Raw genomic sequence first — 11,424 nt, 5'->3', positions numbered from 1 at the left:
GCGAAACAAAACATTAATCTCCAAAAAAACATAGGCCTAATAATTCTATATTTAAACTTCACAATCAATGTAATAAAAAGACACCCCACCAACCATCAATACTTTGACTGTATTTATTAATCAATTAATAGAACCAGAATGATTGTATTCATTAGTCAATTAATAAAAGCAGAATGCAACATCATGTTTTGATTGCCAATGAATTAATGAATACAGCCGTCAAAGGTGCCTAGGGTAGACGCCATAATAGGAAACAAAAGTGTGTAGTGGGCCAGATATTACAGCGGCTAACAAGACCTTCAATTATGTTGAAGCAGCACTCTCCACGAGGTTAAGGAAGCTTTTGCCATTGTATTTTATTCTTGAGCCTCTTTTAACTCCTGGTAATGTAATATGTATGGAATCTGACAGTCACAGGAGCAGCCGCCATGACTACCCTCACCAACTCTTTTATACGGACCACTGGTTTTTCCGCCGACGCTCTGCGCTCAACCAGAGAAATATAACTGTTTGGGTCAAAAAGGCAGATTCATAGCTCTCAAATTCTCTCCGCAAGTGGTTCGGCGTTTGATGGGAGCCATTACTTCGCCAGCTCATTTACGATCACGGGCTGCCCCGCTTCTGATCTTCCCGCTTTTGTCCCTCTTAAATTCGAACCTCATGGCCGCGTTTCCTCATATGGAAGACTAAATGCGATTGGGGAGTTGTTGGACGGTCAGTTGCCGCCCAAATGTTGCTGCTCATGTGGTTCAATTTCGGTGACAGACGAGGAATTTTGCGATAAAGGTCGGATCTTGAAGTGTCAATGTCTGAGAAATCGCGATTTTTTGGAGGATGTTAAATAGGAGCAGTTTTTATTTTGGAATTCACAATGTGTGATCTTTAGAAGAGAGTGCAGACTTTGTAGGGTTTTTCGTGTTGGAGAATAGTAGATTTTTTAAGGTTGTTTTGGCTTCGTAGTGAGAATCTTTCATTTCGTTTTGTTGAAAGTTTCAAGAGAATCTGCGGTTGAAAGAGTCACGGCTGGACATTAATTTTGGAATATTTTGATCAGGAGGTGTGTCTTTGGATGAAACTGCGAATATTTTGATCAGAAGATCAGATCTCGTGAAGAGATAATGAGCTTTGTAAAGATTTGTTGTGAAAAAGTATTTGATTTTGATCCGAAGGTCTGATTCGCAGTTAAATAGATACGATTTAGCAAAACTGCAAATCTATTGATCAGGAGGTCTGATATCGAGAGGAGATTACAAACTTCAGAAGACGGAATCATGTGCTGTCTGGCCTCGGAGACATTTTTACAAATATATATTTTTCATTTCATTTTGTCTGGACCTTATCTGCAGGTGGTCTGATTTGCGGTCAAAAGAGACAGGGCTGTATAAAACCGCGAATCTTTTGTTCGCAAAGATTTAAAGGTTGGACTAAAACTGCAAATCTTCTGGTCAGAAGTTCAAACGAGACAAAGTTGGACGAAGCTGCAAATATTTTGATCAGAAGGTGAAAAATTTACGGACCGTACAAGGATTTGCTACAGAATCATGCGCTGGTGCTGTTTAGCTTCACAGACGCTGTTAAAAATCTTTCATTTTCATTTCATTTTGTGCGGAGCTTGCGCTTGAGAGACAGCAACATTATTTGTTTTCAGCGACATTTTAAATTTTTTCCTCTTCTCCGAGTGGCGATCGAGCATGGAAAGCGTGGAGAAATGCAGCTCGAAAGGGAGAGAAAAGCAGTGCGTAGTCTCAGATTTGTGCGGCGCATTGCTCCGGGGGCGAAATCCCTTCTGTTATTTCTTGCTAGTGTGCTTCGAGGGTTCCGGCGTGATTCGATCCCTGGTCCTGCTGTGCGCCGCGCCTCTCGTCTGGCTTCTTTACAACTTCGTCTCGGCCGCTTCTGCGATGAAGCTCATGATATTCATCTCCATTAGAGGCGTCAAAGCGTCGGCTATTCACGGGGTGGCCATGGCCGTTCTGCCAAAGTTCTTTGTCGAAGACATCAATGCCGAGGTCTGGAGAGTTTTCTCGTGCTTTGGAAGAAAAGTTCTTGTGACTGCTCTGCCGAGGGTTTTGGTTGAGCCTTTTGCTGTGGAATACATGGGAATCGACGCCGTCCTGGGGACAGAAATTCAAGTTGACGGCCATGGCTCTGCAACCGGTTTTGTGAAACCGCCCGGCTATGTTCTCAGTGGTTTCCGAAAGACGGAGGCGGTTAGACGAGACGTCGGAGAGCGGATTGTTGATGTCTGGTTACACACGGCCGGTTCTGCTGCACATTCTTCATCGATTTGCCAGGTTCGTACGACAAAATTTGTTTTCCGAGTTTCCCTTTTTTCTGTCTTTGGAAATTTAAAATATGCTTTCTACGGAATTGCAGAGATCTTCAAATATTAGATGTATTATTAAGTACCTTCATTATTTAAACAAACCAGATATGCCCAATGCAATGGGGCCACTCCATAGAAAATTAATGGAAGCAGACAAATTTTTTGCTGATCAGTTGCTTCTTCATGTGAGTTCATCGTAGATTTGTCCCCGCGGTTTCTTCTTGTCACCATTCTTCCTCGGTCTCATCCTGTCGTTTCACATTTTCTCCTGTCTTTTTCACATTTGTTTAGATGCTGGCTTCCTCAGGAATTTGAATGTAGCGCATGGTGTAATTAATTGCAGGTCTTATTTATTAGGGGTTTAAAGTTTAGCAGATGGTATAATTGGAGAAAAATGTCATTATTATGACTTCAGTGCAATTAATTAAATTGCAGTAAATTTATGTCTCTTTACAACTATCTATGACGAGTGTGTTTTATTTTTTTATTAATAGTTGTGATATTTGTAAAGAGTTTGTTAAAATTTTCAATTTATATTTTTGTGTCAATATTTTAGATTATTGTAGGTTTTTAAAAAGAGAATTTCATGACTAACAATTATTCAACAATTAGATTATAAAAGTCAAATATCATTAATGATAATGATAAGAGCAAGTAGATTTCTACAATAGATGGAAAGATTGCTGTAATGTTCTTAAAAGAACACTTCCTATAATCAATTTCTTCAATATCCTCACTCTCCAATCTAAACAAGATTTAAAAAAGAATAAAAACTACATCCAATTGTTACAAGACAGAATCTTTTGATACTACATAGATTATAGAAAACTAACACATCTTGGATGACCGATTTCCAATTATTTCTGAGTCGATTACGTGTCATGTTCCTTAACACAAGAATTTTGTAACCCTGCTCATCTGAAAGAATCCCCTTTTAACACTTCAGGATTTTTCATTTGGTTTTCACGAAATTTCGATCGAGTTAATTTCTAAATCGCTGATGTCCCATCCACAAACAGGAAAGGTACAGCGCGGAAGGCAGCAGGAAGGCGGATCCGCTACCAAAATACAAGCTTCCGAAGACGGTGATATTCCACGACGGGCGCCTGGTACAGCGACCAGATCCATGGATCGCAGCCCTAACATTCCTGTGGATGCCGCTGGGATTCCTTATCGCAACAATCCGCATAACAGCCGGAGCTCTGCTGCCGATGCGCATCCAGTACTACACATTCTGGCTCACGGGGGTCCGAATTAGGGTTCGAGGAAACCCTCCAGATCTCGTCAACAGACGCAAACTATCCAGTGGCACTATGTTCGTCTCATCTCACAGAACACTACTGGATCCCATCATGCTCTCCGCTTCCCTGGGTCGTCCCATCGCAGCGGTGACCTACTCGATTTCCCGTCTGTCGGAGTTTCTGTCGCCGATTCCCACCGTCAGGTTGACTCGAAACCGCGACCTGGACGCCGCAAACATACGCAAGGTGCTTCAGGAGGGCGACATGGTTCTCTGCCCCGAAGGAACCACATGCAGGGAGCCTTTTCTTCTTCGTTACAGCGCCATGTTTGCGGAGCTGACGGAGAATATTGTTCCCGTCGCCGTCAACTGCCGCACCTGGATGTTTCACGGATCCACCAGCAGAGGGTGGAAGGCCATGGATCCCTTCTTCTTCTTCATGAATCCTTCCCCTGTTTATGAGATCCATTTTCTCAGCCAGATTCCTGTTGATCTCACCTGCCGAGGTGGAAAATCGTGCCTTGAGGTTGCTAACTCCGTGCAGAAGATCACTGCGGGTGTTTTAGGGTTTGAATGCACGAATTTCACCAGGAAGGACAAGTACAGCCTCTTGGCGGGAAATGATGGGTTTGTTCGCTCTTCTTGAAAATCTGTTTTTTAATCTATTCTTGGTAATAAATCTGTAACAGAAGAAATTCTTGATCGATTTGGGTGATAAGGGGTGGCATATTAGCCCCCATGTAAAATGATCTATTGCAAAGTTTTATATGAGATGTATGTAATGTAAACCATACAATATATAATTGCGTTGTCTGGTATGTCAAAATGTGTCTTCTTCTTGAAAAGCATTTGGCTGGATCAAAACTTGTTTTCTCAGCCATGTCAGCCCATCCCATGCTTTCATGATAAATTTGCAGCTCGCTGATTTTATTTTACTGTGAAAACAATAGCAGGTGTCTTCATCCGCTTATCCACTTTCTCCAATTTCACTATTTTGAAAATGCTCACTCAGGGTTTTACTAAACATATGGCGGGTCAAAGATCATTTTTTCAAATGGGAGGACATGTATATATTTTCAGTTAATAGTGAAAGATTGAGGGGCATCATATAAATATGGTTTTATTTTATATTATTATATATAATTGTAGATATTTTAATTTTGGTCAACATGACATAATAAAGAAACATAATATTATTATTGTATTACAATTTTTTGATAATTTGGCAATATAATCTAAATGCTTATTTGTTTTTTATATAATTTAAAGAAATACTTGAGATATGTCATGAAATTGATTCTCTATTGATTAGTAAAGTTTACAAGACATCTATTCACACAATTTATGATGGTACTTTTACTAATTTTTGGATTTTATTGTGTAGTGTTTTTGCGTCATATTCACAAATCTATCATAAGAATGAATGTAAGAATCTATATAACATGTTTAATTAATTATAAACATTATTCTTATCTTGCTAAATAGATCATTTTGTGCGAGATACAAAATACTACCACAATTAAAATGGAAACATCTCTAATGACAAATAAATATATTAAACTTTTCATACTTTCTCATTAATATAACTTGCCCTATGCTTCAAAAATCACTATTTGTTTATGCTACAATAAAATCCATAACAAGACCATTTAATATACCATTTAAAATGTAAATAATTTGACATCTATAGAAGTTGAGATTGTAATGATTTAATTATGAAAAGAAACGTTTTGGCTTGTGGGGAAAGGAGCTTGTTTAAAGCTTGAACTAAGACCAAAATAAAGTTGAAAAATTAGGAGGATCCTTTGTTCATCTAGGCATTATAGTGTGCTCTTTGCATGTTGGTGACTACAATGTGTTCTAGTGGCCTCTTCCATGTGGTAGTGACCATATTTTTTTAATCAAACTCTAATCTACACTTATAAGATCAAGAGGTGTGTCCATGTGTAAATAATAATTAGAATTGGAAAGATACCTCTATACATGTTTTTGTTGCAAAGATAAGCGTTTAGTGTGATGTTTTCCACTGTGGATAAATAGTTAGGAAAGAGTCATGAAGATGCAAATATAACATGGATGTAGTTACAAGTGTATCATATGAGTTAAAGGGAAAATTTGAATTTTGAACAACTAAAAATAGTCAAAAATTACTTTTAAAAATTGAACAATAAATTAAGTGCAAAACAATATAACAAGTGTATATTATTTATAAGTTTTCATTTCTCCCGCATTTCTTTGATCCAAAAGAAGTTATGGGCATGGGGTCAACTCCAATAATTAAAGATAATAAAAAGGAATCAAAATTGCACCCACAAATAGAGGCGCATCCAAAAAGGGGCCAATCTGGGTTAAAACAAAAAAGGTCTTTGTTGTCATTGATAGAAACAAACCTATGAAATACTCTACTTGTCACTCCTACACCTAGACAATAAATACTACACTTTCTTCCAACACATATGACTTGATGCAGGAACATCTTGCATCACAAAATAAAAAGGGGTTTGATATATTTAAATAAATAACTAATTAAAAAAAATAAAATTGGAGGAGAGGGAAAGTGACTAAAATAGATGGAAACATAAAATAAAATAAAAAATAGAAAATGGAGAAAAAAAGCTTCTTCGTCTACCAAGGTGCATAGGTGGCACAAAGAGGGAAAAAAAAAAGAAAGTTATTTCATTTATCAAGGTGTGTAAGTGGCATCTTATAATTTCGTGGAAAGTTCCTTAAAATCACGCATTTAATATTTGCTGTGATTTATGAAGGCAATGCAATTTTCTAATTGCCCTCATGGTGGTGCTTAGTTGTATTTGGGTGGGAATTAAATATTTGTTGTAAGGTAGTTGCATTTACCTTTTATCCCACATTGGATGTGTTTGTAACATCTTGGGTGGTAAGTGCCTATTTAAGGCATGTAATCAAGCTCTCAAGGTGTGATCTCTTCTTAGTAGAAGCTTGGAGAAGAGGATGAAGCAGAGGAGCGAAGTTTGAGAAGAGCTAATAGCTGCGGCTTGGAAAACAAGGAGATTGCTTGGTGACTTGCGAGCACAAGTTTAGATCTTCCTTGGAGGTTTCTACTAGAGTGTGGATCTGGACTAGCTAGGGTTTGAATTGGACTTTGAGGGATCTTACAGAACTATTACTTACTTTGTATTTGACCATAACCAGGAAGACCTTACAGTCCGACACATTGCATGTAATAAGTTATTTTATGAATAAAGAGTTCTGTTTGGTATTAGATCTTATATCTTGTGTTGTGTTGTTATTTGTTGGGGGCTAGGACATCTCCTTCAGGGATTCTTCTGCCTTGTACTACGTCATGACTATAATGAAGTAGCTAAGTTTCCACTTCTTTACCCCTTCTTGAAGAACCCCAATGCCATATGAAGTGTGGAGTGTGTTTCCTTCTTCTTTGATCTTCTTGGTGACATTTTACACCACCTAAATTTTTGACACTAACTTGCTCCCTTAATGTTTTAGATGAAAGAGATCCAACAACCATCATAGTTTAAGAGTATTACATTTAAACATTGAGAAATTGAAGATTTTGTTGTAAACCAATAGGAGCTAAAAGGAGGGGATCCTTAAGAAGAATTGCCACAATTATTAGCATGGCTTTCATGACTCAAATCATTTAGCTTAAGCTCTTGAGAATTCACATCAACCTCCACATTCTATAACTTGAAATCCATCTTTGGAGAAGAATGAGAACCTTCCCTTCTAGGAGAACTCTCCACCATGTAATTTTTTTGGGTAAGCACCCCCCACCTGTTGACTTTGCAACTCTCATTGGGAGCTAAAAGGAGGGGATCCTTAAGAAGAATTGCCACAATTATTAGCATGGCTTTCATGACTCAAATCATTTAGCTTAAGCTCTTGAGAATTCACATCAACCTCCACATTCTATAACTTAAAATCCATCTTTGGAGAAGAATGAGAACCTTCCCTTCTAGGAGAACTCTCCACCATGTAATTTTTTTGGGTAAGCACCCCCCACCTGTTGACTTTGCAACTCTCATTCTAGGGGGGAAAGGGAGACACTTTAATAGGATTGTAGGTTTCCCTAGTTCCAGGCCACTAAGCCATTCAAATATGTATGAAAGGGAAAGAGGGTAATTTTCAAATATGATTACACTTATGATCCAAATTAGATTAGCTAGAACCCAAAGGAAGAAGAGTGCCAATACTAAATTTGAAATATAAAAGGGAATGCAATACAAGGAAATGTACTCATTGGCCCTTAATAGGATAATGTGTATGTAAAATTGAACCAATTGCTTAAATAATGTAAATCTAGATGTTATGTGTAGACAATTAACTCAATTAAGATGTAAATCTAGGGTAAAGATATGAAAGGAAATAAAATATAAAAAACTCACCTTGAAATTGTTAAGAATAAGGTGTCTCAACCTTGGATAATTCCTATTCTTATTATTTGTTTTTTAAATATATTTTTTGCAAATAATGTAATTAAGTGTGAGTATATATATGTTTAGTTGGCATGTTGATGTGTCACTCCACTTGTATGTGTTGGCATCTTGAATTGTGTGTAAGGAGATCATGGCTGAAACAATTATGACGAATTCCTATGATGCGTAAGAGCTATGTCTAGAAGATTTGATGATGGATGGAGATGTGAAGACATGTGGCAATTGATCATTGAGTATCGTACACTTGAGTCTCCAACTCACACACGGGGTTCGGGGCATCGGGCCAAAATTTTTTTGGGTTCCTATTTTTCCAAAGAATGGTAAAACCCTAATATAGTTGTTCTTTGGAGGTTGTCCTAAAATGGAAAGCACATGATATAAACATTTGTAGGGTTGTAGATAGGAGTGTGAGAAAGTGTATTGTTGCTATGGTATGTTGCTACTAGATTGGTCTTCCGTGTCCTGAAAGAACTTGCATTGCAAGTGTGTCGTAACCTTTTGTGTTGAAGATAATACATTGTGCAGGTTTTGGAGGGGTGGGGTTGTTTTACCAAAAGGTTTTCCCCCATCGACATATCTTTGTGTTTATGTGTTTTCTTTCTCTATCTATTTTCTGTATTCATGGTTGACTGCAATATTATTGTTTACATAATATCAAATTTGAAATGGTAAGGATTTAATAGGAATTTGCACGATACTTTCCTTAAGGGATTAGTGTAGGGAGTTGTTTCCACACCTGAGTTTCCTTACATACATGCGCAGAGGAAGAGATATTTAACTTCAACAGTCGCAGATCTAAACTATTTTCTAAATATCCAACCGCGGATCTCAGATTGAAACAAAAAAAAGGAACGAAACCCAAAAATCTCCCTACAAAAGGGCACTGAAGGTCTAGGTTGACTTGGAAGGGTACCCTACAACCAAGTTGACATAGTCCGACGACTTTGCAATAAACTTCTCTAGAAAGCTCCTAAAGAGTAGGCTTCAAATCTATAAGCTCTGACTGATATCCTGTAAATAAACACATAAAAGAAGGGTTTTTGAGGTTTTGTTGGGGGAGGGTTTGCCTTGGTCAAGCCCCAAGTTAAGGAATTAACCATAAATGATAAATGTAAATATAAAGGAAACAAGATAAATGTAAATATTTACCTTGCTTGTAAAAACCCTTTTTAATAAGGGTTTGTCATGATGTATGTTGTGGATCTTGAATTTGGTATGATGTATGATATCTCCAATATTGCAGTGGATCTATCATAACCGCATCATGGAGCCATGGGTGTAAATGTGTATCAATAAGAAGATAATGAATTCTTTAATGTACATATCCTTTCGTGGTGCCAACAAAATGCTAGATCTTGAAGGGGAAATGCCCACAAAAGATCCTTGAATGCTTGAAGAAACTTGCTTGCTTTAGTGCTTGGATGCCTTAAGCTCTAGAATTCCTTGAGTACTTGATGATCTATGAATTCTTGATGTGAGTTGATATGTAAAAATGAAGCCCCCAAGCTTCCTTCTATACTAGTTTTCTAGTGGGAAAATAATTAAAGGCCAACTTAAGGTTGACTGTTAAATTAACAGTTAATTTTAGGCTAATTGTTAAGTGGATATTTAACTGCATGCTAACGAGAGAGAGAGATAAATCAGTTGGTAAAGTCAAGACCTTTTGGGCCTTGAAATTCACAATCATTAGGGATCAGGTCAACCTTGACCCTGACGATGGAGTAAAAGGGCCTCAGAAAGGACTAGGTCAACCTAGTCCAATACCACGTTGACTAGGTCGACCTAGTCCAAGATCACGTTGACTTGGGTCGACTGAGTCCTAGAGGATGGATAGAAAAGCCCTAAGGAAGGCCCAGAAGGATGTGCAGATAAAATTGGAAGACATGGTGCATAATAGGAGAAAAAGAAGATTGAATAGAGATCCATCCATGGTCCAAGAAGAAAGTAAAGGATGGGTGCTTAAAGGTCTTAAAAAGGAAAGTGCGCCCATTATAGGATGCTACATTTAGCCCCCACTTTAGCGAGAGTATGAGTTTCCTCAAACTCACAGTAATGTAGATCAAAAGCAAAAGATGATCTTATAATAACTTTAGGAGAGAAAGAAATAATCAAGCTAGGAACAATTCATAGATTTGAAGATAACCCAAAAATCATACCAAGATGCCAGAAAAGCTAAAGTACTCTAAGCCATACTAAAAATCTATATTTGTCCCTAAGAAATTTGAGTCTTCATCAAATCCCAAAATCACAATAAGAGAGATATCACTGATAGGAAAGAAAGAGAGAGAAGGGGGTGTGATAAACTTACCCAATAGGGTTTGTGTTCCTTATTGTGAATCACACAAAAAGAGGATATGATTATGATGTAGGAACATCTTGCATCATATTTTTTTTTTTACATGAAAAAAAAGTGGAGGAGAGAGAAACTGATGAAAATTAGAAGAAAAATAAAAATAAATAAAAATGGGGAAATGAGGGAAAAAGACATTTAATAGGTGGTATTATTTAATGTAACTTGCTAGGCCAACTTGTGGCTTGGTGGCTAGTCAACTAAATACCTTAGTAATAAAGGATTGGACATCCTTCTACATTGACTCCATGACTAGATAGAATCATGTATTTTCCTAAGAATAACATACTAACTTTATTTTATTTGTCAACCCAAGAGCATAAGCTTGAGAGGGTGGTTGCAAAGTATATGCTTTGATTCCTCTTTAAGTCATTACAACCATAACAAGAAAGAAATGCTGAAGGAAACTAAGCTAGAAACTGAAATGACATTTTCCTTAAAGCTTAGAGTAATGTTGCAAACGATAAATCTATTTAAGCACCTATGTTGCAGAAACAGTTCTATGATTCTGTTATCAATGGCTATAGGAACAATAGAAGTCTACTTTGCAAAGAAACAAACTAAAAAAGAAAATCTATTCTAACAAAGAAGTTCACTCACCAAGTGGGCCCCCTTGGATGAGTGAATAGAAAATAATCAAGTTTGAAGGTGGAAACTGGAACTCTATATTCTATTCATTCATAATAAGAGATTACATTTGAAAACAAGATTTTACTCTATTGAATAGAACAATCTATTCTATTTTCCTTCTGGTCAAAACTAGGAAAAGATCAATATCCTCTTTCAAGGTTAAAACAGAAATATTTAAAGGAAAGCTTCAACAACTTCCTACTCCTATGATCACTCCATCAAAAAGGATCAATTGCAGATTATAAAGTTCACAACAGAAACAATTAACTATGTTTTAACTCCTCCAAGAATATAGTAGGTTGAGGAAGCTATCTTCGTGTGCCACTACAATAGAATTCACACCATGATTTGCTTACATGGTGATTCATCAATCATCTGGTTGGCTTTGACTTAGCGCTAAAATGTTTTCTTCAATATGTGCGACAAACACCTACAAAGCATTAAATGC

At 37.2% G+C, this 11,424-nt stretch overlaps 1 protein-coding gene across 1 annotated transcript; it reads left to right on the top strand.

Moving 5' to 3' along the window:
• The first annotated feature begins 295 nt into the window (after positions 1-295).
• LOC149532129 (glycerol-3-phosphate acyltransferase RAM2-like) lies at positions 296-4,392 on the top strand. Its single transcript, XM_089809821.1, has 3 exons — positions 296-786; positions 1,055-2,294; positions 3,346-4,392. The coding sequence occupies exons 2-3, from the start codon at positions 1,692-1,694 to the stop codon at positions 4,210-4,212; spliced, it is 1,470 nt and encodes a 489-aa protein (XP_089665947.1). The 5' UTR covers positions 296-786; positions 1,055-1,691; the 3' UTR covers positions 4,213-4,392.
• The last annotated feature ends 7,032 nt before the right edge of the window (positions 4,393-11,424 follow it).

The sequence above is a fragment of the Cupressus sempervirens genome, chromosome 11 (assembly GCF_028749045.1).
Source record: "Cupressus sempervirens isolate cs-2001-9-10 chromosome 11, ASM2874904v1, whole genome shotgun sequence".
NCBI lineage: Eukaryota > Viridiplantae > Streptophyta > Pinopsida > Cupressales > Cupressaceae > Cupressus > Cupressus sempervirens.
This window is presented reverse-complemented; position numbering and strand designations above follow the sequence as displayed.

Excerpts from the sequence above, each read along its gene's own strand:
- LOC149532129 (XM_089809821.1), top strand. The coding sequence starts at position 1,692 with ATGGAAAGCGTGGAGAAATGCAGCTCGAAAGGGAGAGAAAAGCAGTGC. Across the intron at positions 2,295-3,345 it reads ATTCTTCATCGATTTGCCAG|GAAAGGTACAGCGCGGAAGG; the intron begins GTTCGTACGACA and ends ATCCACAAACAG.